This window comes from Cervus canadensis, chromosome 6 (genome assembly GCF_019320065.1).
Source record: "Cervus canadensis isolate Bull #8, Minnesota chromosome 6, ASM1932006v1, whole genome shotgun sequence".
NCBI lineage: Eukaryota > Metazoa > Chordata > Mammalia > Artiodactyla > Cervidae > Cervus > Cervus canadensis.
The window spans coordinates 20,438,250-20,463,040 of NC_057391.1; the positions used below are offsets into that span (position 1 = coordinate 20,438,250).

At 44.1% G+C, this 24,791-nt stretch overlaps 1 protein-coding gene across 4 annotated transcripts; it reads left to right on the forward strand.

Annotated features, from left to right (window-relative positions):
• The first annotated feature begins 4,695 nt into the window (after window positions 1-4,695).
• C6H14orf93 (chromosome 6 C14orf93 homolog) lies at window positions 4,696-24,555 on the forward strand. 4 transcript variants are annotated; one of them, XM_043471184.1, is made up of 7 exons: window positions 4,696-4,766; window positions 15,042-16,060; window positions 18,374-18,694; window positions 22,399-22,460; window positions 22,687-22,790; window positions 23,435-23,547; window positions 23,814-24,555. In XM_043471184.1, the coding sequence occupies exons 2-7, from the start codon at window positions 15,461-15,463 to the stop codon at window positions 24,231-24,233; spliced, it is 1,620 nt and encodes a 539-aa protein (XP_043327119.1). In that variant the 5' UTR covers window positions 4,696-4,766; window positions 15,042-15,460; the 3' UTR covers window positions 24,234-24,555. The 4 variants fall into 4 exon arrangements, with proteins under 4 accessions (XP_043327119.1, XP_043327123.1, XP_043327122.1 ...); XM_043471188.1 differs by having other exon boundaries at window positions 4,723-4,766; window positions 15,247-16,060; XM_043471187.1 differs by having other exon boundaries at window positions 4,737-4,850; window positions 15,247-16,060.
• Window positions 24,556-24,791: the final 236 nt, after the last annotated feature.

The window sequence follows — 24,791 nt, forward strand, 5'->3', positions numbered from 1 at the left end:
TTTGAAATCATGGGAATATCCTATTCTCCCACAGTCTTGAACCCACTGGTTTTAGCATCCACTGATGATCCACTGAATCACTTTTTGCATTGGTGGTTGCAAATGTTGGTTTTTCACATTCTGTCCTTTCTTCTATCTATATTAGCTGACATTGATCTTTCGTTTCCTCCTCCTCCTTTTACTTTGCATTTATCAATCTTTAATTTGTTACATTATTAAATTTTAATTTTTTTGTATTTTTTCTTTTTTTGTTTTTACATATTCTATGTGAAGAACTAACTCATTAGAAAAGACCCTGATGCTGGGAAAGATTGAAGGCAGGGAAAGGGGACAACAGGGATAAGATGGTTGGATAGCATCACCAACTTAATGGACATGCAAGTCTGAGCAAGCTCTGGGAGATGGTGAAGGACAGGAAAGCCTGGCATGCTGCAGTCCATGGGGTTGCAAAGAGTAGGACACGACTAAGCGGCTGAACTGACTGAAAGGAAGACAATCCCAGCTGTTTATACTGTTTATTTTGCATTTAACAATTCATCAAATCCATAACTTTTTTCTTTGAAAACCTAATTGACTCTCACTCCTGCTACAACATAACTCCTTTCTTCACTCTTCCTTGAGTGCTGTGTCCTTCTGCCTGTCTTCCTTCTCTTTTCCTTTGCATTATCTTCCACCTTTCCGTAACCTGCCATTTCTCCAAATCTCAACACTCTGAGACTCTTCCCTCTCCAGTGTCTCTGAGGACACAGCCCCAGCCGACTCTGGATTTCCTTCTACTGCTGTTCTAAAATGCTCTCCGTGTGCTGATGAATGACTGTTAGAATCAGCTTCCCGGCCTCGTGCCAGGAGAAGCTAGATTTCACTGTATGGAGGGGCCCCTTTGGGATCTCACTAAACAGAAACAGCTTAAAATACTAAAGAGATCTGCTTGATTCAAAGCTAAATAAGTAGCTTTTCCTCAATCGACAAGTCATCTGTGAAGTTTAACATTTGAAATCTCAAGTGCTTTAGAATTTTAAATTGTAATTAGATGAAAACGGTGCATTTTCTCCCTATTCTTATTACCTAAGAGCACAAAAATGGTTTACTTGAACTTTCTACCAAAGATTCCCCTGTGACCATAGGGGCAAAAAAAAGAAACTTAAAAAGAAATGACTGGACTTCCTTGGCGGTCCAGTGGTTAAGACTCTGCTTCCACTACAGGAGGCAAGGTTCAATCCCTGGTCAGGGAACGAAGATACCACATGCTGTATGGCGTGGGCAAAAAAGAGAAAATGGTTTTTCCATCTTAACTCTGATCTTTGTATAAATACACTCATAATTAAAGATATATCCCAAGGGATGTTGTATGGGGGTTATTAACATTCTATTGATAATCAGAGGGAAGACAGATTTCTCTTTCGTGGACTGAGAATGAAAGCAAAAGAGGATAACATAGCAAGGCAGAGTGGATTGCAATTTAGTCAGAGACTAATGAATGACCAAGAACACAGGCCCTGGAGTCAGAAGACCTGGAATCAAGTTCTGACTCCACTGTTTAATGAGCTCAGTAACCCTGAGATATATAACACCTTCCCTCTCTAAGTCTTAGTTTTCTTATTAGTAAAAGAGGCAGTATATTAGTACTTATCTCATAGACTGGATTAAGTGAAGTAGAGTGACTAGCACCTAAGTAAACCCTCAATGTTGGCTATAATAATTGTTGTAAACAATTCTGTTTTCCCTTTATCCTAACATTTTTGAAAATGATCACCTGTACAACTTGAGGATATGAGATGTTCTAGTATATTCCTATCAAATGTATTCCCAGTGATTTCCTGGCTGGCAGGAAATAATTAATGGAAAACATGGGAAAGGAAACAGAGAAAGTCTATAACCCTTAAGAATATAAGCAAATGCAACCTCATTTTCATATAATAGGCACAGTTGTTGCCTGGGTTGTTGTATAAGCCAGAGTGCTGCTAGGGTGAAAAAAAACGCTTGGAGGTAATAGGCCTTTCTGCTGGGAAGCAAATTGTATCAAGAACATCCTGGACTTTGAGAACCAACAGTGAATGGAGGAAGCATTTCAGCACTGGGAGGCTGAACGAGACAGATGTCTCGGGGTCCAGGTCAGTCATCTATTAAGCTATGAGACCTGAGTAACCTCTCTCTGATCCTCTGTTTCCTATAACATGGGGATGCCAATAACCTGCCTGTTCACTGCTGATACAATCATGTTATCTAATTTCATATATTTCATCTCCCATATTCAGTTTTCCCCCATTATCCCAATAGTGTCCATTATAGTTTTTTTTCCTGACCCAGATTCAAGGATCACATTTTGCATTTTGTTGTTCAGTCACTAAGTCTGTGTGACTCTTTGAAACCCCATGGACTGCAGCACACCAGGCAGGCTTCCCTGTCCTTTGCTATCTTCTGGATATGTCTCTTTATTGTCCTTTAATTTAGAACAATCCCTTCACCTTTGTGTGTGACTTCATTACATTGATATTTTAGAAGCGTTCAGGCCATTTGTCTTGTGGAATGTTGTGAGGATGAAATCAGATAACAATAATTTTTAAACCTGTACTGTTGAGCCAGTGAGGCATAACGGTTAAGAACTTGGTCTATGGAGCTAGATTTTCTGAATTCATGTTCCAGGTCTATCTCTTACTAGCTATATAGCCTTAGTCAAATTATTATACCTCGTGGTGTCTTAGTCTCATCCACTGATATAAAATGAGGATAATGAGTACCTCCCCATAACTGTGGAGATTAAATAAGTAAACACATGTAAAGTGTTCATAACAATCCCTGCACAGTAAGTGCTCATTGAACTGTTCCTAAAGAAGGCAAATTTTTGTTGTGGGATCTGAGTTTCAAGATCTTTGTTTAGCTAGGAAAAAAATTCACTCAATTATAAATGATTTTTTTTTTCGGTGCTTACTAAATGTCTATAATTATACCAGCTGCTGCAGTTTAAAAAAAATTTTTTTTTAATCTCCTGAATGGAAAAAAGTTTAAGAGATGATCCTCAGTTTCCTAGTGTGAAATTACTAAAATATGGGAAACAAACAAGGTGGGGTTAAGCGCTGCTAACCTAAGTAAACATGAAGATCATGCTGATAGAAGAGAGAAGGAAGTGGTCTATGTTGACTCAAACAGCTGAAGAATGGATAAAAACTGACTAGTTTTGTTGCAGGGGGGAAGCAAATTCTGACTCCATGTTGGAAACTATTTCTTTGACTTGCTTTTACTATTACAATACTACTCAATGGTTTGTCTGGAGGATCCTGCCCCTCTGCTTGACTGTAAACTAAAGTGCCTTTGTTCACCTCAGGGAGAGATAGCTTGTCCCTGCCCACCTTTGAATAGAAGAGATTAACTCACCCCTTCTGAAGGCTGGACATTCCCTTGGAGATGTTTTGCAAGACTGAAGACCCTTTCCCTTAACTTCCCCACTGCATCTCCCTTTCTATTCTGCCTTTTGACTTTCCTCATTGCTTCTCTCTGATCTATAAAACAACCTGGCATCCAGCCCCCAATAAGATGGTTATTTTGAGGCGCTAGCCTACCATCAGTTCTGAATATTCATTGGAAAGACTGATGATGAAGCTGAAGCTCCAGTACTTTGGCCACCTGATGCAAAGAACTGACTCACTGGAAAAAACGCTGACCCTGGGAAAGACTGAAGGCAGGAGGAGAAGGGGATGACAGAGGATGAGATGATTGGACGGCATCACTGACTCAATGGACATGAGTTTGAGTAAGCTCTGGGAGTTGGTGATGGACAGGGAAGCCTGGTGTGCTGCATTCCATGGGGTCGCAAAGAGTCGGACACTGAGCATGCCATCATCTTGGTCTGCTGGTTCCCCAATTAAAGTATCTTCCTTGCCTCAGCACCTCCTCTCTCAGATTCATTGGCCTATCCTGCCGCGAGCAGAGCTTGGACTGGGTTACAGTCTGAGAAGAAGAGACAGGCATTACTCCAGGCAGATGAGACCACGTGAGCAAAGGAATATTACAGGAGTGAAGAAGTAAGAACAGTGGGAAATAAGTACAAACAGGGGCTTAGGACCTGCAGATTATGAGTGGTTTATAATGCAGTTATAAGCAACCAGGTCTTCATGCAGGAGGTAAAGGGGGACCATTTAGGTTCTTGAGAATGCAGTGTTAACCAAATAGAGAAAAAATTGGGGGAGAAGATTGAGCAAAACCACACCAGAAGTGTAAGGCTACTTTGCCTTTCACCTGAAGGAGGCCACATACGTGTGTGAAGGTTCATTTAAAGGTGGAAGGGTTATTAACCGACAAGACCCAGAGAGTTCCACCTGGGTGGAACTCGCCCCACACACCGGCTGCCTGATGTTTAATCCCAATCTAGAATTTTACTGACTAGTTAACCGAATTTAGCAAACTGTCAGAGAAGGTGCTCGCTTACTGGATTGTTATGGTGACAAGGGCCAGGGTTCACTGATGAAAAAACATGGGAAAGGGTGAGAGGAGGCTGAAAAGTGAAAGGAAGGGGAGAGAAGTGCGGAAGGTGCCAACCAGGTCGCCCGGGTCGGAGCGGAAGGTGGCCGGGGTCGGGGGTCGAGCGGCCCTTAGGGGCCCCCTGGGGCCCGCGCCTCGGGCGCTGCGCGTGTGCTCGCGGGCGGGGCGCCCCGCGGCCGCCAATGGCCAATCCGGGCTGGCGTCCGGGGAGGGGCGGGGCTTGCCGGCTCGGGCTCCGCGAGTCCTCCTTTTTGCACACACACGAATACAAAGAGCCATACGACCTTCGGGTATCCTTTTTCCATTTTTTTTCTCCTTAATCTTGTGTGTGTATTCAAGTTTTTTAAAAAATAGAGATCTGTGGCAGTGCTGGGGTGAGGAAACTGTTGCTAAGGGGAATGTGCGCTTTCCCCCATTTCTTTTTCTGTCTCTCTTCCTCTTTCTTTTTCCTGGTCAAGGTTTTAAATATACCAAGAAGTTGAGAAGCAGGATGGCCGTGTACAACTGTTTCCAGCCAAATTTATAGAGATTTTTTTTTCTTTTTGCTATCACATTTTAAGAACTGGTAAATTTTTATAGTCGAGGGATTTTTAAAAATTTAGCCTCTTGGGAAGTAGAGCTTTCTTTTTGAAGCGGGCCGAAGGGATAATGTAAATTTCTGCCACAGGCAACGTCGAAGGAAACAGATTTGAGGCTCCCTCACAGAGCTGTTTGCGTGCGTTTTACACACCCTCTTCCAGAACCAAAACCAAGTGGCTTGAATGTGGCAATTGTCCAAGGCCAATAGGTTAAAAATATTTGTATTTTATAATTGTGACACTCATTTCCCTGGGGGAGGGGTCAAAGCCCTTTTTACAATGTGTCTTACCCACATTTTTCATGAAGACTGTGTGTGTGTGTGTGTGTGTGTGTGTGTGTGTGTTTTGAAGCAAATAAGTTCGTAAAGATTTATCTTGGGGTTTTGTGCTTTGTGTATATGTACAGTGTGTGTATATGTGCCGTATCAGATTTTGTTTTTAAAAGCGACTGCCTTCGGTTTTATGTGTGCAAAGCAGCCCCTAGGATGTGGATTTTTTTTTTCCTGTTGTGTTCCCAAATGTGATCCAGACAGGATTTCATGTGCAAACTACAGCCTAGAAGCAATCCTATGCATAGAACTACTTAGGTACTTTGATTCTATGTGCATTTACTGTATTTTTCTGCTCTTCTAAAGTATCAACTTACTGAATAATTAAATAATTGCTAGGGAATATACAGTCCACGTGGCAAATGAGGGTAAGCAATTTATTGACTCTGGTTTAAAGCCTTCTTTAGTGACTGTTTTGCCTAAGTGGTTTTGCTTTTTATTGTCTCACGTTCTTAAATGTACAGCTGTGTATATTTTGGCCTTTATGTGTGGTTTGGTTAGTGTGTTCAGAAGGGAAGTTCTCTCTTGGCTTTTTGACAAAATGGTCGTTTATAGGTTGGGATTTGTTTGAATAACTCCACAGCTGACAAAATATCAGGAAAATAATCCAGTCAAGTCCAATTCTCTAAAACTGTTCTTGGTGGTGGTGATGGGGGAGGGGCCAAGAGGAGGCAAAGGCAAATAATACATAGGAGGGATAAGAAATGCATTTTGGTTACCATGTTGCATTTTTGGAATGAAAAACGTTCACCCTAAGATAAGAGTCATGGACAGAAGTGCTTGAATTAGAGGGCAACAGGCTCAGGGCAGTACCTCCGGTTACAGGAGTCATTTTCTCACTTAATTCTGTTATAGAACCACTGTCTCCTATTAGGAGTCATACGGAAAGCGTATTCAAATCTATATTGGCAGATTGGAGTGAAAGGATAGGAAATAAATGGGGAGAAACTAGAATGTCACAAATTAAATAGTGATCGCGAGATAAAAGGATCTACTGTCGAGTTCAAATTTCAGAACAACAAAACCACTGTAGGATGGTAATACAGTTCCATTCCCCAGTTTGCGTCCCACTCAGTTTCAAGCTGTATTTAGGACATCTAACAATGGCGATAAAACTATTTGTACAAGTCTTGACATTCACTGTAATGAATGCAGCCTGTGTGACCTCTCTGGGTTTCTTACCTGTACTGAGTGCATTTCTATTCCCTAACAATACAAGTCAGCTCAGTCTCAAATGTGGAGCATTCCACAAGTTTAGACCTGCATATATGAAATCTAGTCAGAGTCTTAAAGTAGCCTTTGTGATGGCAGTAGTGCTGGAATTATTAATAGAATTTTGCTCTTATTCTCCCCCCCCCCCAAATTGTACGTCATCACGTACACTTTTTACCTTCTCCAAGACAGCTCTTCCTAAAACGGTACACAGCCCAAGCCCCTGTCTTCCTAGGTTAATTGATTTTTACAAGGAACTTAGGCTCCTAGCCAGTATTCTTGCTTTGAATTTCTTGGTAAGAGAATTCCTCCCACGAATATATCGTTGGCTTGGCCCCCCTACCAAGGCAAAGCAAAGCTAAACTCGGTTGATTTTGCTCTGGAATCTGCGGGGCCCATAGAGATGAAAACTTACTTGAACTAAGGGCAACTGCTACCTTGCTAGTGTTATCGGAAAGATCTGTAGCTGAGGCCGGCAGGAACGAAAAGCCTCCCACCACCTAATGTATGAGGCCGATCTGTAACCAATGTACCTATAATCGTGTACACGCAGCTCTGTGAGCAGCAGGCAACAAAAGGGAGTAAACAAACAAACAAAAAAATCAAGCTAAAGATGGCGTCTAGCGGCCTTGAAAAAGCCTCGCAGTCGTGTCCCTCCCTAAAAAGGCCCCTCCCCTCCCTGACTTGTTGAGTGATTGTGGATTGCAGCCAGTAACGTCCCCGGCCTTGCTCCGCCCCATCGTCCAACCGCCAATCACCAGGAGCCCGGAGACTGGTGAGGCGGGGCCTCCCCGCGTGCGCGCGCTGGCAGGGTACACGAGCAGACACCGCCTTCTTCCCTGGCAGTGAGCCGCGAGACTCGACACAGCCGAGTAGGCTGGAGCTGCGCGAGGGGCACACGCGGTGGGACACCAGTAGGGCAGGCAAAGCTGGACCTCCTCGGGAACTCCCCCGCCATCCTCAGCGCTTTCTTGGCCCCGTGGCAGTTACCCACGGTGATCCAGCTAGATCTCCGGCCGCGCCTCGGGTTAGTCGGCCGTCTGCGGCGCTGTGAGGAACACCCCTTCCTCAAGACCCCCAGGGCACACCGTCTGCCCGGGGGCTCAGTGACGGGTCGCCCTGTCCCCTGCGGCCCCGAGGGAAGTGCTCAGCTCTGTTCCCTCTTCGCGCTGCTGCGCTCGCCCTACCTGTAGTTGAAACACTCTCTTCGGAAATGGTTCTGTTTTCCCTGGTGCCCACCTTGTCATCTTTGACTAATATTTAATCAGCTAACATTTACCAAGGGCTCGCTGGGCATACAACGCAACTTTGGGAGCTAGTTGTTCATTTTTCAGTTTCTCCGGAAATGTAGGAAGAGCCATAATGTCAGGTATATGGGTATGAAAACCTTACACCGGTCATTATAATCTCACCAAGTTGCATTTTAGCAAATGTAAAGAAAAGAGATGGTTTAACACTGGTACTACTATACAAATGTACTTGAAATTTTCGGGTTATGTGAAATACTTTTCTTAGGATCTCACTGTACTCTCTGGGTCCACATCTCTTTTTTTTTTTTTTTTTTTTAACCCCTAAAAAACATGGTCTTAGATTTTCTTTGTTGATCTTTATTTGGGTCAGTGTTTCAAAATGTAGAAAAAGACTATTAATGATATTTCCTTACCTGCTCTTGTGTGATAAAGAGCTCATCTCTGATAGAAGTAGATTTTTTTGAGAAGTGAGACATGTTTTAGCAGATGAGACATTTTGCACCTTCAGGTGGAGGAGCAGGGCTGACTGGCACAGCAGGAGGTTTAAGTGGCCATTTTCCTTTTTATTTCTTAAAATGAAGATTATGGTATGAATTGCTGTGCTTTCAGTAATCGCATTTAAGGAAGTCCATTGCTGGCGTGACCCTGAATGAGTCAAGGGCCCATTATAAAAACATTTATCTTCTGAGTGATACCATAGACTACACATCTATTAGGTAGTGAGGAAACTTTTATTTTTCCTAGTTTGGAGGTGAACTCAGTCATGCAGAAAATTCAAACTCAGAATGGGTTGAAGCAAGCAAGGGAGCTGCCAAGAGTGTGATATATTTAGTTCTAACAAATACATGTGACTTGGGAGGAAATGGATAGTTAAGATTATGGACAGCCTTACCCTGAACTGTCTGTCCAAAGATGAGTTTTCATTCTTTATCTAAATATTTATGAAAAAATGTCAAAATTATTGAAAAGCACATTTTCTAGGCTCCTTTCACATTATTAAAATTAGACTGATCCTGATGAGCCCCAAACACAGATTTTGTGCACACTTCAGTTTGACAGTTGCTGTCATTTTGTGTTGGCAAGTTTTTGATAGGATTGAAGATCATTTTAACATTCTAATTCTAAAAGTTGATAGCGTTTTGCAAAAGGCATATATATTCTTCAGTGATGGTCAGTCTTAGTTCATTCCTCTTTCTTGAACAAAAATGCAAACTTGGTTTTAAAATAAATCAGCAATCTGAAATTGCAAGAGTTGACAGTATTAATGTTTAATAATAATGGTATAGACACTGCTTGGATAATTTATTCCAATTAACCATTGCTTTGCCAAACATTCCACGGATTGCTTTACAGGTTATTGTATTAAACAATTATACATTTTGAGAAGTAAAATAAAGATAGCAGAATAAAGTTTAGGTAGGTTAATAATGTTGGCAGAGTTAAAGGGGCTCTGAAACTTTCAACTAGTTATGGAAAAAGCAAGAATGATTATGTTAAGTCTGCAATGTTAGAAAAGAAGGATTTAATAGGTTGTAACAGCAAATAATGCAGCACTGTCTATAATAAAGTTCTCTTATCAGTTTGAATTGTTCATACTGAGGAAGATCCGTAAAAGAATGTTTCAGTAGTGTACATCTTTGTCTTCATTGCTCCACATCAGTGAACCTTTGCCCCTGCATTCATTTTTTTCTTCTCTGCTGACTCAGAGAAGAGCTCACCTGCCTGCCTTCTCACATTGGGAGGATCCTTGCTAGAAGAAAACCTAAATCCTTTCCTAATATGTTCATCCTTTCCTTTTTCACTGACCTTTTTTCTTTCTGCTTTTTAAGTATACAGAGGCTGTAGTGCCCCTTCTGACTTCCTGCTTCCTTCCTTTCATATCTATACTCTAGAAAACTTGACTTCATGTCTTGCTTCCATATTCTCTCCATCAATTTCTCTTTCATCCAATGCATAGTATTACTTCCACTACCAAAAAACAAAAAAAAAACTTACTAGTCAGCACCAGTGACCATCACAGACAAATAACATGCATTTCCTTAATTTTCATCTTGTTTTAACCATTCTGCTGCACTTGTCACAGTTGATTAGATCCACTTGTTATTCTTTCTACTTTGGTGTTCCTAACACTTTTTATTCCATCTTACTGAACATTCTTTTTTTAATGAAGACTTTTCCAAGGATTGGCTCCAAGTGCTGTCCTTGGCCCCTGCCAAGGACCTTATACTTACTCCTTGGAGAGCTCATTCACTCTCTGAGGTTCAAATATAACCTCCTGCTAAAGTTTCCAAGTCTGCATTCCAGCTCTGACCTTCCTCTTGTTTGTTTTTCAGCCCTAGCCAGTTGCTTTCAGAACATTCCATTTAAAGATGCTGCCATCAGTCTGATATTTAACATGTTATATAAATACACATCTTTTCAATCATGCTGGTGGGCCTCTCAGCTTCCTCATTTCTATCATTCTGTCAGTGTTACCATCTTCTGACCCTTAGGTTTACAGTCTTGAAGTTGTCTTAACCAATCCCTCTATCCCACATGTTTATTAAGTTAAGGAATAAGATCAGTCCTTTCTCTAAGATGTTGAACCTTCATATCCACAAATGTACATTCTTATCACTTCTCTCCAGGATTTAACAGCCTTGTAATCTCTAACTGTTCCACTTTAAGTGTCTTAAGACAGAGGTCAGTAAACTATAGCTCGTAGTCTAAGTCTGGCATTACATCTGTTTTTGTTGGCCCCATGGGCTAGGAATGGCTTTTATATTTTTTAATATAAATATTAAAGTGTAATATTCTGTGACATATCTGTATTAATAAAGTTTTATTGGAACACAGCCATTCTTATATTTATGTATCATCAATGGCCCCTTTGTGCTACAATGGCAAAGTCCAATGGTTGTATCAAAAACCACATGGCCAGCAAAGTCTTAAGTTTATTTAGTCCTTTCCAGAGAAAGGTTTGCTGATCCCTGATCTGTTTCCTTAACTTGGTTTTCAAAGCCCACTGTCAGCTTTCTGTACTTTGTATATAAGCCCTTTTGCTCTGACCTCTCACATGTACCCTGTAAAGGCTGTAATGTTTGTTTTTTTCCTCTCACTCACCTTGTCTTACCACCGTACCAGTTCATCCTATACCTGCTCAGGTCTCAGTTGGAGACTTTTCTTTGATAAGACTCCTTTCTCACATGGTTTCATTCTGTTGATCTTTCTATAATTTTGAACTAACTCAAGATATCTCTATTCTGTACTATATTTTTAGCCACTTGTGTATATTTTGCTTTGTTCTTTAGACTTTTGTTCTTACATGTGCTGTAAGCTCCTTGCGTATAGGGACTTTATCTTCCTTTCACTTGAGTACTTGGAGGTGGCAATCCATTTTGGTGACTCATCTTTTAGCATGGCCTTATATAGACAGAATTTTTAGAAACACTTTTTTTTTTAATATATATAACTTGCTCATCTTCTCTAATGAAGATATGTGTAGCTATTGATACTAGCATTTTAAATTGTTATCTGGTTAGTAAATATAATTGTGAAATGTTCCTTTAATACCTGCCAACCCCAGTTTCCTTATCTTTTTTTTTTTTTTTGGATTAGCCACATTATCATTTATTCATGAATCATGCACAATTTAATTTCTCTGTAGTAATGTTTGCTACATGTAAGCATTATTTTCATTCATAGTTTAAGGAAATTCAAATGGGAAAAAAGTTCGAAATTCCTTAACTTTCAATTGAAATTTTTCAATCTTTTTTTTTTTTTCCTTTTTTTTTTTTATTATTATTATTTTTTTTCCAGTGGGTTTTGTCATACATTGATATGAATTAGCCATGGATTTACATGTATTCCCAATCCCGATCCCCCCTCCCACCTCCCTCCTTATCTTTTTATTCAGGGTCTTAGGCGTTATGTGAGAGACTCTAGCAGGACCCAGGGAAACTAAATCAGAAACGATGTCCATAGATACCCCAAAAGAGTTATTTGAATGCCCACAGTGCTACACTGCACTGTACCAGGTTTAATAGACAGATTAATTCAAGAAAACACGTATTTGTTGCCCTAAATGTGGCATTCTAAAATGGATGAAGTTAGGTTATACCCAAAGCTGAAAAGCAGAAAGAAACTGAGGCACAGAATTGTAGAGCAGGTTAGTATGATATTTTATGTCAACACAAATATGAAAATATATTTAGCATTAAAAAAGAGCAGAGTTGGGAATTCCCTGGTGGTCCAGTGGTTAGGACTCCGAGCCTCCACTGCAGGGGGTACAGGTTCCATCTGTGATTGGGGAACTAAGATCTTATATGTAGCACAGTCAAATAAATAAATAAACAAAACTAAAAATGAGTAAAGTTGAACAGTATCCTTAGTCTAAAGCCAGTTCGTGATAGCAAGTAGTTACAAATACTGTTTTTTCAATTACCTTTCTAATTTGCATCATAAAAGGTTTTGTACTGATAAAAGCATCTTTGTAGACTTGAATTCATTTCTTACAACTTTGATATTGAATTTAGAGGGGAAGCTCCCCAAATTCTATCTCAAGCCATTGCCTTTTTTTTTTTTCCCCCAAAATGAGGACATCAGCATGGATATTCAGGATAGGAACACAAAACGTTTCAGGAATCAGCTGTTATGTGTGGAGCACTGACTATGTGCCAGCACTCTGTTGGTGCCTATATATATATCATAAATAATCTTCACAAAAACACTCAAAGTGGGCAGAGAGGAGGTAGAGAGCCCCAGAGAACACTGAGGCCCAAGTTCAAATAGCCCTTAAGTGGTGCTGCATGGTGAGAACCCTATTTTTTATTTTATTTACTTATTTATTACTCCCATCTCAGTGCTGTTTTGGGAAGATGACCTAAGAAAGACCATTTAAGGGGACAGAAGGGCTTGAGGCAGGTACGAGGCCAGCAGGGGAGAAGGCCTCCTGCAAGAAAGAGCATCTGGGGCAAGAGTGTAGCAGTTGTCAGTTTGATCCCAGGAAGGATACCTACTGTTAGTCCCAACGTGATGCACCGTAGTTTTTTTAAAACATTTTTTTAAAATTGAGGTTTATCTGATGTACAATATTATAGGTTACAAGTATATAATACAGTGGTACACGATTTTTAAAAATTGTACTCCATTTATAGTTGTAGCTACGTTCCCTGTATTGTAAAGTATATTCTTGTAGCTTAGGCATCTCAGGTCCTGCAGTGGTAAAGAATCTGCCTGCCAATGTAGGAGACTCGGATTCGATCCCTGGGTCAGGAAGATCCCCTGGAGTAGGAAATGGCAGCCCAGTCCAGTATTTTTGCCTGGAAAATTTCAGGGACAGTGGAGCCTGGCATAGTCCATGGAGTTTCAAAGAGTTGGACATGACTGAGTACGCACATACACACATATCCTTATAGCTTATTTTATATATTACTGATTTATTCAATTTTGGGGGGGTATATTCCCTGGTGGTCCAGTGATTATGACTCTGTGTGCTGTCTCTGCCCAGGGCCTGGGTTCAATGCCTGGTTGGGGAACTAAAATCCCACAAACCGAGTGGTGCTGCCCCCCAATTTTTTTTTAATTGAATTATAGTTGATGTAAAATAGTACATAAGTGGCAGGTCTTAATTTCTTACTGTACAAATCCTAAACCCAAGTGGGTGATCATTTGCATATTATCATTTACATAACTTTCTTTTTCTTGACAGCATCCATGTTTCAGGTTAAACTCTTTGCATGATGTTGGTTTTAAAAAAGTTAAATCCCCACAGGAGCGTGTAGGCCCTTATTTAGGAAGGAAAAGGATTTATTAATGATTCATTCATAATTGACTTGGGAATTGCTTAGTGCTTTCCTTTAACCTTTAGTTTTAATTTGACTTTAACCTTTAGATTTTTAGGTTTAGCTCTGCTTTCCAGTGACTCTAATGATAGAGAAGCAGTAAATGGATTTGAGTTACGTTATTTCAAGAAGTGAATATCTAGCACAGAAAAGCATTTCTTCGATATAAAGGGTAGAAAGAGCAAATTAAAGACTATTCTTTAATAACCAAATGTAATTAAAATGCATTGTCAGATTTACATTTTAGTACCTCAGAGGCATTGATATTGCCTGTTTCTGAAATGAGATTGCTGATTCAAAAAAAAAATAAAACCCCAAATTTTTCTATGTGGAAAATTCTCCTAACCTCCTCCTCTCCTTTTAATTGTGGTGTTATGATATAATTTACAGGGTAAGATAGAAACGTATCTCTTGAGGAAATTGTAAACATAAGATTTTGTCGCTTAGGGAGCTTCAGGCAGAAAGATTCTTTTATAATCAAGTGTCATTTAGAAAATGACAATATGAAGTTCCTTGGAGTGTTCTCAGTGGTACAAACCCTCCCACACTTTTTTTCTTCTTTTTCTCCTGGAGTAGTTTAGGCGCTTAACTACAGTGATTCAGAGGAGAGGCAGTTTAGTTTATCATTGATATTCTGATCTCTCTTTTTGGGGGCTGGTTGTGTGGGCAGAGTGGTAGCATGGGGCTACTTAGAAACTCCCGTTCAGCTCTGCCGCTCCCTTAAGCAGCATGAGGAGCGGAGATGAGGGGCCCTGGAGGTGATTCTTCTGGGCTTCCAGCTGGAGCATTCAGAACAGTTAGCTTCTGTTGCAGAGGCCGGAGGCCCAGGTGTACAAAGTGTGAAAGTAGGGGTCTCTGCCGCCCTGGTTAGGGAAGCTCAATTCTCCTATCCAGGTTTTCCTTTCATTTCCCTGCCCATCCCCAAAGCATTAATGATATAACAGTGTGAGGTTGGCAGCGTCTTGGGGGCTGCATTGATTGGCCTCCTCCTTATTTAGGAGTGTTATTCTGAATGCATCTGTATGCAAATTATAGAGATCGTAGAATCATGATTCTTTATGTCAACAAAAAGTGGTATCAGTTTAAGAAAAAAATCACATGCACACTAGATTGAAAGTAGCAATAACTGGTTTCTGCTGTCTTCCCCTGACCTTGAAAAAGATATATAAGTTTTCTGCATGTCTCTTCTCTGGCCCTGGGTTAATACGTGTTTCCTAGAGCTGTTGTGTGAATGAGATTAACCTACATGAAGTGTTCTGAACTCCTTAAGGAATGATGTCAAAGCAATAAAATGCAATACTGTTATTACAGCCAAGATAGAGAGGCGGAGAAGACAGATCTACATTTTCTTCCTTAATCTTCTAATCTTTCCAGATGCCCGTGGGTCCTGTAGAGTCCCCTCTCCGTTCCTTAGTTTTGGAGTGGTGGGGGGTTTCATGCCTTCCACCCTCTGAAACCGAGTTCCTCGGGAAGGCCTTCGTAGGCCCACCCTATGGGGACGGGGTGAGGGTGACCCCCCCAGTGTGTGGGACTAGGGCAGCCCAGGATCTGCACAGAGAAGGCCCTCTCCACTCTGCAGGACAAGAAGAGGCAGCCATGGACTGTGTGCGCCTGCACGGCTAGCCCACTGCTCCTTCAGAGAACCCAACCCCGGATGCCCAGGCTCCTCTGACCACCCTCCATGAGGAAGGGAAGTGAATCGAGAGAGGCCAGCGCTTCCTGCGGTCCGGTCGGCTGGGACACTTGCGGAGCAGCCCAGCAGCGTGAGCACCGCCCTTCCCGCCTCAACAGCCATGTCCTTCAGCGCCACCATCCTCTTCTCCCCTCCCAGTGGCAGCGAGGCCAGATGCTGCTGTTGTGCGTGTAAGAACGAGACAAGTGGGGCCAGCTCAGGCTGTCAGGGCGGGAATCCTCCTCCCAGCACCCCGATCACGGTGACGGGACACGGCCTGGCTGTCCAGAGCTCCGAGCAGCTCCTGCATATCATCTACCAGCGGGTGGATAAGGCCGTGGGTCTGGCCGAGGCGGCGCTGGGTCTCGCCAGGGCCAACAACGAATTGTTAAAACGACTCCAGGAGGAAGTGGGTGAGCTGAGGCAAGGGAAGGTACCCGCCACGGATGAAGACAGGGAGAGTCGGGCACACAGCTCCCCGCTGGAGGAGCCCGGGCCCCTCAAGGAGAGCCCCGGGGAGGCTGGCAGGGCCGTGCCGGCTGCGGAGGAGGAGTGTGACAGTGTGGGCAGCGGCGTGCAGGTGGTGATCGAGGAGCTGCGGCAGCTGGGAGCGGCCTCGGCGGGGGGGTCCGGACCCCTGGGCTTCGCGGCAGCTCAGAGAGATGTGCGGCTCCCGGGATGCGCCCTGACTGCGGGCGAGGGGCCCCCGATGCTCAACCCCGTGAGTACACAGCACAGGACAGGAGCCGAGGTGCTCCCCTGTGCCCTTCTGGCCTTCCTCTCTCTCTCTGTCTTCTCTCCACCCTTCAGCCTTTCTTTTGGTGGTATCAGTGATGCAACAGCAGGGTACCCAGTCTCCTTTGTCGTCAGGGAGAGTCAGCCCTCCTGTGTTTTTCTGAGCCCGTGGCCTTTCTGGTGAAAGGTCACTGCTGGCACGAGTGGCATCGGGGCTGCCCTGCCCTCCCGCTCTGTCGCGCCGCGTGGCACCTTCTCCACAGCTGCCTGACGGCTCCATGGGCTCTGCCTCTCCTGGCGAGGATGCCTGCCATGCACAGACGACTCATTCATATTTGATCACGGGCCCTCTGCTTGCCAAGAGGAATTCAGGACTAGGAGAGAGATGGGGATGTGAGGGGAGAGAGGCAGAGATGGGGAGGGAGAGCAGGGAATGAGGGAGGGAAAGGGCAAAGCTAGTAGTTGACAGGTGCAAAAAGGGAAAGAGGCCATTGGAAATGAAGGGTTCAGAAAGGAGAAAAAGTGGAGAAAAAGCAGAGGAGAAAGATGAACCTAAGTGAAAGAAGAATTGATGCAAGGGAGAGAATATGAGGTAAGGCAGGAGGGAAGTAGAGGAAAGGAAATAAAATGAGGAAAAATGGGCAGTTGAGAGTTTCCCTAAGAGGATAATAACACGTACGGAGGAAGAGGGAAGCCAACGGGCCTGTTTTGTGAGCCGGAAAGACATAGAAATACACTGATATTTCAGCTTCTTTACTGCTCAGGGCCATATGAGCAGGAAAATCCTGGCTGAGGAGAGTAAAAACTGAAGAATGTCACATGGAAGTCTGGAAAGGAGATGGAGCAACTCTAGAGATCTCAGAGATGTGAAGCTAACAGATGTGTTGCCACTTGAGAGACAGTGGGAGGTCTGTCAGCTCCCACCCACCCTCTCCTCCACCGCGTCCTCCCTCTGCCCTCTGTCTTTTCCTCCACCCCCCACGACAAGGCCCGACACCCAGGCAAGAGCAGAGCAGCAGAACGGGGGGACCTGAGACTCTAAGCCCGTCTGCTGGACCTGAGGAATGAAGGCCACCTCCAGGGTCATACTGCAGCCGGGCACTGCTCCACCAAGGCTTAGCCGCACGGGTGGGTGATGGCCCCGAGACTCGGCCCAGTCTGCCCCCCAGGGACTATCCTTGGTTTGGGGCTGTCGGAGGAGCTGCTGGGAAGGTGGGAGGAGGCAGGGAGGCACCAGGTCTGGCAGTGCCCTGAGCTGTGGTTCTTTCTGGCAGGGAAGGCTTCCAAGCCGACAGGATGGAATTAGATTTCACAGCACAGAAAGCAGCTCACAGGTCTATAAATCTCAGCCTCCTCCCCCGCTTCTTTCTGTGTTTCCCCCCCCCACTTTCACTGTTTTGTTTTCCTGGCTGCAGAAATCCCCCTCCTTTCTTCTCCTCTCCCTTCCTCCCTCTTTCCTTCTCCTACCCCGTGTGTCCTTGAGTGAGGGCACAGGCAGGCAAGCCAATGTCAGGGCAGCGACTGTCGGATGTAGCCAGGGCAGGATCAAGGTGAGGGCACCCTCTGGCCCCGCAAAGGGAAGAGGGCAGGGCATGGGGAGGGGGAAGGCAGTGCCAGCCTCTCTAGAGGTTTCTGACGTTATATCTCCCTCCTTTGCTCCCATTTTTCTGTTTCTCCTTCTTCTTGTTATTTTCTCACTCCTTCTCTTGCTTGGTTTTCTTTTCTTACCATCTCTTTCTCCCTCAATCCCTTTCAAGCAAAACACTTACCTAGCTACCTTACCTATACTCAGGTGCAAAGCATAAATGACTACTCACAAATAGAGCATCAGAAACATGCCTTGTCCTTACAGTCAGTCCTGTGATAATGACCCAACATGAGAGGCCCCATTGAGTGAAAGTTGCTCAGTTGTGTCTGACTCTGTGACCCCATGGATTCTAGCCTGCCAGGCTCCTCTGTCCATGGGATTTCCCAGGCAAGAATACTGGAGTGGGTAGCCATTGCCTGCTCCAGAGGATCTTCCCAACCCAAGGATGGAACTGAGGTCTCCTGCATTGCAGGAGATTCTTTACTGTCTGAGCCGTCAGGGAAGCCCAAGAGGCCCTGTTCCTGCAAGAAATGTTTGCCCCACGTTCCCACCGGAGTCCCAGAGAAACAAGCCATGAGCCACTGAAGACTGGGTTAGATTCCCCCCTGTTCCCCACTCCCTGTTCATCATACTTACCAGTGAATGATGGTTGACTAGGTTCCCACAAGCCTGGCTGGCTAATAGGGTTTTTTTTTTTTTTTATGTTCTTAGCTGGTGGACGATTATGTGGCCTCTGAAGGTGCAGTGCAGCGGGTGCTGGTGCCTGCTTATGCCAAGCAGCTTTCACCAGTCACACAACTGGCGATCCAGCGGGCAACCTCAGAGACCGCGCCAGAAAATGGAACCAAGCTACCGCCATCCCGCCCTGAGGACATGCTCAGTGCTGCTGCCGCCCTGGAAGGGACTTTGGAAGAGTCCGTCCCTGGGGGAACTGGGGAGCTGAGACAGTCTCTAGGGTTCACTGCTTCCCCATGCAGGACCAGAGGGAGTGGGCAGAAGAACTCCAGGCGCAAGCGGGATCTGGTCCTCTCTGTGAGTGAGCTCAATTTCTATACCTTTTTTTTCCGTCTGGAGAGAGAAGTGAAGAGTGAAATGTGGGTTGACTTTAAACTGTCCCATGTGGAATGAATGGTATCCTGAAGCCTGCTGGAATGGGAAGGGCAAGGAGGAGACAGACTGTTCCCTAGCCCCAGGGACAGACCAGCCCCTTGCTATCAGTGGAACTTGTTTAGGCTCTTCCGGATAGATTGATATCTTCCATTTAAAGATGAGGGTATTATGTCATGTCTCCTGGTGATCTCATAATTCTGATGGGAAGATCTTTATGGGGTTCAGCAGATTGACTGCAGCAGGATAGCACTAGAAACTGCCTGCAAATAACCAGTGTTCAAGGCAAGCAGCAAGGGGCTCCTTGGGCAGAAAGGCCAAGGTGTCTTGAAGTGGTCACATACCCCAAAGATGCAGAGGACCACTAGACACTCAGCTCAGGGATAACGGTTAGAAGGTTCTGGTGATTCTCAGAGCTCTTGGCAGGGAAGGTACTGGCCTGAATCAGTTCTGCCTGAAACCTTACAGTGGCTTGGAGTCCTGCTGCTGCTGCTGCTGCTGCTAAGTCGCTTCAGTCGTGTCTGACTCTGTGCGACCCCATAGACGGCAGCCCACCAGGCTCCCCGTCCCTGGGATTCTCCAGGCAAGAACACTGGAGTGGGTGGCTTGGAGCCCTAGTGCATCCCTAAACATCCTACAATCTACAGGATCCCCCCACCCCACCCCCACCCGTTATCCAGCATCATTAGAGTCAAGGTTGAGAAACCCTATTTTAGGGTGACCACAGACCTTTGGATCAGCTCTGTCATCCAAGATATCTTTCTAATGGAGACTGTAATGGGTCTCCAGTCTCTGGATAATAGCTTATGAGGTAACCTGAGAGTTCTGGTCAAGGGTGGTGGTCACCACTGACATCCAGTGAAATCTCAGCAGAGTATAGAACCCATTTCTCCTTGTTACAGCCTTAGTAAAGATTGAAAGTGGCTGACTACCATTTATGCCTCCTTTATTTATATTACTTCTTTCTCCTTTTTTCTAAGAGATCCTACTCTTACTCTCTCTTTCATTTGTTTTTACGTTGATAGATTCTTTTTTTCCCCCTTCCAGAAGACACCATTCATAATCAGTATCAACTGATTTCTAACCTTTATTTCAGATTTTGGTTACGTTCATGACATGTCACTTATCAAGAATGGGGAGTAGGTTTAGTTTTTCTGTCATGGATTTCTAGTCCAACAGGACAGTGTTGTTGCCAGTGACAGAAATGGAGGCTTATACCTAGAAGTACATTTCAAGAGAATTCCCCCAAATTCTTAGTGTTTAAATCAGAATATATGTGTGATAATTACAGTTTGCATAAAATCAGGATTTTTTTGGTCAGTTCAATTCCTCTTGTGCCTACTGCCTACAGTGAGAGGTCTAGTGGTGAGGCCAGGCTTCTTCCTGCCCTTTGGAGAGCTTGGCACGGTGCCTTCTGGGAAGCATGCTCAGCCTTCGGTGTTGTAGGATGTGAAGATGGGCAAGTGGACCAGTCAGGGAGTCTTGCTTCCCATCACAGAGAAAGATATAAAATGCTCTTGTGTGAGTCTGTGGGTTCAGAGGGAGAGGGATGGTTGCAGATCTTCACTGTTCCAACCTGTAGCTCTGGGAAGGAATCCGAGAGTCATCTCTCCAATCTGTTGAGGCTGCTGTAGTTTGCTGCTCTGCCAGGGATCCAAAAGGCCCAAATCAGAACCTTAATTCCTTGGACTGCTGCAGATCCAGCCACCCATTGGGGAAATTATTTATTTTTAGCTTGCTCAGGAGGCAAGTGAGCCAGCATTCTTTAGTCTTAACACTTATTATTGGCTAGAGTATTTTCCCTTTTCACTTCAAGCTTGGTTTGATTTTTATCAGCTGATCTCTTCCAAGTCAATTGAATTGGAAAGCTATGCAATTTCTCCCCCATCTTTTTTCTTTTTTTGCAACTCTTTTTTTTTTTTTTTGCAACTCTTTAAAATTCTTTCTGAAGCATTCACCCATCCCCTTATGATTTCTCAAGTTTGGACTTCTAAAAGGTAAAATAACTATATCAGATATGAAGCTAGTACAACTCTTTTTTTATAGAGTGGAGAACCTAGTCATAAAGTTAACAGTAATTTCCTAAGTTGATATAGTCAGTCAGCCATAGGCGTAAGAGGCGAAATTGGGCATTTCTGAGTACGAAGCTGAAATCCTGAGATCAGCATCCCATCAGTTTGAGACTGGGTAATTTCCATTGACTAAAGGACCTTGGATGAAAATATAATCAGAAACAGCAAAACTAAATTTAATAGGGAGAAATGTAAAATCCTGCATTAAAGTACAAAAAAAAAAAAAAAACAGTTGCGAAAGGGTGGAAATAGTAATCTGTGTGAAAAATGGACTTGAGCTGACTACAGGCTCACTATGAATGAACCCTGTGACACTGAGTAGGGATGGGGTTGCTAAGAAAGGTAACAGCATCTTGGGTTTCATTCCTAGAAGTATAAAGTTCTACTCAGGGAAGTAATGCTCCCTTTGGCCAGACCTCAACGGGTGAGTTAGATTCAGTTCCAGGTGCCATGTTGTAAGAGGAACACTGGCAAACCAGAGCGTCATAGTTTCATGAGAAGTCTGTCTGGCAACTATGTCATGAAGAGTGGTTGAAGGACTTGGTGTTAGACCAGATAAGAGAAGACCACTGGAGAACATGGAAGCTGTCTTCATACTTCAGGTGCTATTAGGGCAAAATTGGGGTCTGATTTTGGAGTATCTAAGGCAATTTTTTTTTTTTTTAACAATTAGAGATGTTCATAGTAGCTGAGTCAAAAACTAGTGAGAGCCCCTCATTAAAGGTATATGCAAAGCTGAAAGATAGCCTGTTTAATGATGAAAACGGATAGTTGGGTGACAGTGCCTCCAAGTTCCCTTTCATTTCACATTTCTGTTATTTCAGGTTTGTGTTTTTTGGACCATGATATGAGGACCCCTGGGATTTGTGGTAATATGCAAAGGCATATACCTGGGACATTTTCCTGGGTCACCAGTTTTACTGGAAGATTTTGGAAGACATTTTTATGTTAAGAGAAATACACATACATTACCAAAATTTTTTTAAATTTATGAGAGTAAGGGATTTCAATGCAGGAGATGCATGCAAGAGACATGGGTTTGATCCCTAGATCAGGAAGATCCCCTGGAGTAGGAAATGGCAAACCACTCCAGTATTCTTGCCTGGAGAATCCCACAGACAGAGGAGTCTGGCAGGCTACAGTCCATGGGGTTGCAGAGAATCAGACGTGACTGAGCTACTGACTGACTAAAGGGGCTTCGAGAAATGTCTACTTGAAGTAGCCCTGTTGTATATTTGCTTTCTCCTTGCTATTAGAAGTATGTTTGTGGAAATGTTTGAAAACCTGTTTTCTAGTGACCATACTCTGAGAGCAAGAGCAAGACCCAGAATAATTCTGAAGGCTCCACACAAATTAAGTGAAAAGGAAAAAAAAGTGTGTGTGGGGGGGTGTCCATTAGAGACACTAACGTAGGTAGGCTCTCTGGCTAAAAAAGGGCATCAACAGAAAATGGTACCTAGGCCATGGGCAAGATTCATGCAGAAAACCCCATAGGGACCAGAGAAGGGGTTCATATTTGTTCCTGGCTTGATTCTATGTTTTGTTTGTTTCCCCTAGAAATTGGTCCATAATGTGCATAACCACATCACCAATGACAAGAGATTCAATGGGTCTGAAAGGTATGATCCTCTTGAGGGAAAAGATCATAAGGAACTTTGCCAAGAAGAGGGAAGCAGAGGGGGGCTGCTCTAATATAATAGCTAGGCTAGGGCTTCCACCTCACCATTCCCTTTGCGTCGTGTCTTAGGCCATGGAGGGCTTTCCCATAAAGTTGATTAGTGCTAGGAATCTCTGTCTAGCTTTTAAAATGCTGACTGTCTTATTTACTTTCTTCTCTTGTGGCAGCATCAAATCCTCTTGGAATATTTCCGTAGTGAAGTTCCTTCTGGAAAAGCTCAAGCAAGAGCTGGTAACAAGTCCCCACAATTACACTGACAAGGAGCTGAAAGGTGAGAAAGTCCGAGTTAACTTGCACCCCAGCCTTTCTTCATCCCCTGTTCCTGACCAGAGAAGAGGCCTATGGAGATTTCTGATTTAGGTGGCTTTGAAAATAGTGGACTTAAAAAATTGGTTTGGGCTATTTTTTCACCTAGGATTGTCTTTTTATTCCCCTACTCAGTCTGAAATGAAAATGGGAGAAGGAAGGGGCTAGAACACCATCATGCATGATGCTTATACAGAGCCCGAGTCTCGGGTGTTATGAAAAGGAGGTTAGAATCCAGGCCTCCCCTTTTGTCCCTACATACCACATCCTGGGTTTCCTACTTCTTGTGCTCTTCTATTATTTGTCTGTAGCATTAAGAAGGTGTCTGCTGAAAAAGTACTTGTGATCTGCTGTCAGCCAGGTAGAATGGGGTAGGTTTGACTGCGGTTGGGGGAGGGGAGTTGCAGAAGCATCAGAATTGTCTTTTTAGAGATGCAGAGGGGCAGAGAGAGCTACACCAGAGAGGAATGAATAGATGCTGATGGGTATGCCCAGAAAGCCCATCGTGTAAAAGTGGTTCTCCCCTCTTCCATCTGGTAGTGTTACGGCAAAAATAAAAGGGGCTGAGGACCCTTGCTTTCTGCTGCCTCCCTTCTCCCTCCCCACCAGGAGCCTGTGTAGCCTACTTCCTTACTAAGAGGCGTGAGTATCGCAACTCCTTAAACCCCTTTAAAGGCCTGAAGGAGAAAGAGGAGAAGAAACTTCGAAGTCGCAGATACCGGGTAGGTTTCTAGGCTTTCCTTTCAGAAAAGATGCTAAACTCTAAACCCTAATAAGCCACAGTGGGAGGGTGTGGCCTCTGAGAACAGGATTGAGTGGAGGAGAAGGAAGACAGGAGCCAATTCTAAGATCTGATTTGGGTTCTCTTGAGAACTTAGTTCTCTCAGGCACAGATTTTTCACAGCTTTCCTCCTACCCAAACCCTTTCCCCAAACCTAATGCGTGGTGTGTTGCTCTTCCTAATCTCTGTCCTGGGCTCCTACCTTAGCTTTTTGCCAACCGATCCAGCATCATGAGGCATTTTGGCCCTGAGGACCAACGTCTATGGAAGGATGTGACAGAGGAGCTGATGTCAGATGAAGAGGACAGTCTTAATGAGCCAGGTGTCTGGGTGGCCCGGCCTCCCCGTTTCCGGGCCCAGCGCCTCACGCAGCTCTGCTACCACCTGGATGCCAACTCTAAGCATGGCACCAAAGCCAACCGTGTATATGGGCCTCCCTCAGACCGTTTGCCTTCTGCTGAGGCTCAGCTTCTTCCACCGGAACTTTATAATCCTAATTTCCAAGAAGAGGAGGATGAGGGAGGTGATGAGAATGGCCCCGTCTCCCCATCTTTTGACCAAGCCCACAAAACCTGCTGTCCTGACTTGAACTCATTCATTGAAATCAAGGTGGAAAAGGATGAGTGAGATCTAAAAGCAAGAATAACTCTGGCATCTGCCACTCCCCATGTTCCTGAAAGGGGTGGCCACAGGGCTTCCCAAAATAACGAGATGCCTTCTACAGTCTGAAGAAGCAAACCCGCCTCTCTTAACACAGTTTCCGCTGGAAGTGGAAGCTAGCAGCTCTGGTGGGATAAAAGGACTTATTTTCATGGGGGAAAAAACACCCCCGACTGTGAATGGCAAGCCCGAAAATGCTTATTTACCTAAGCATAAACAGTGCCTCGGAGGAGCCTAGGATGAGAAAAGGAGGAGTATGGGTCAAAGAAACAGGCCTTCTTGACATGTGCCCTGGTCTCTGAGTTGTTTTTTTCTGCTAGTTTCACTCAAAGCTCTGGGGAAGAGGCCCTGGTGGTAGTTTCGACTTCCCCCATTGCTGGTCTGGCTCTGCAGTGCAAGCAGCGCAGCACCGGGCCAGGGTAATACTCCCACCTGGTGGACAGTTTCAGTCATGGACTCGATGCTTCTGAGCAGAGCACAAGCTCCGCACCTATTTGGAGTTGGGATCTAGAAGTAATAGCTATT

Bases quoted from the DNA above. Each gene is read 5' to 3' on its own strand.
- C6H14orf93 (XM_043471184.1), top strand. From the start codon at position 15,461: ATGTCCTTCAGCGCCACCATCCTCTTCTCCCCTCCCAGTGGCAGCGAG. The intron at 16,061-18,373 runs GTGAGTACACAG...TTATGTTCTTAG, and splicing joins GGCCCCCGATGCTCAACCCC to CTGGTGGACGATTATGTGGC. The intron at 18,695-22,398 runs GTGAGTGAGCTC...TGTTTCCCCTAG, and splicing joins AGCGGGATCTGGTCCTCTCT to AAATTGGTCCATAATGTGCA.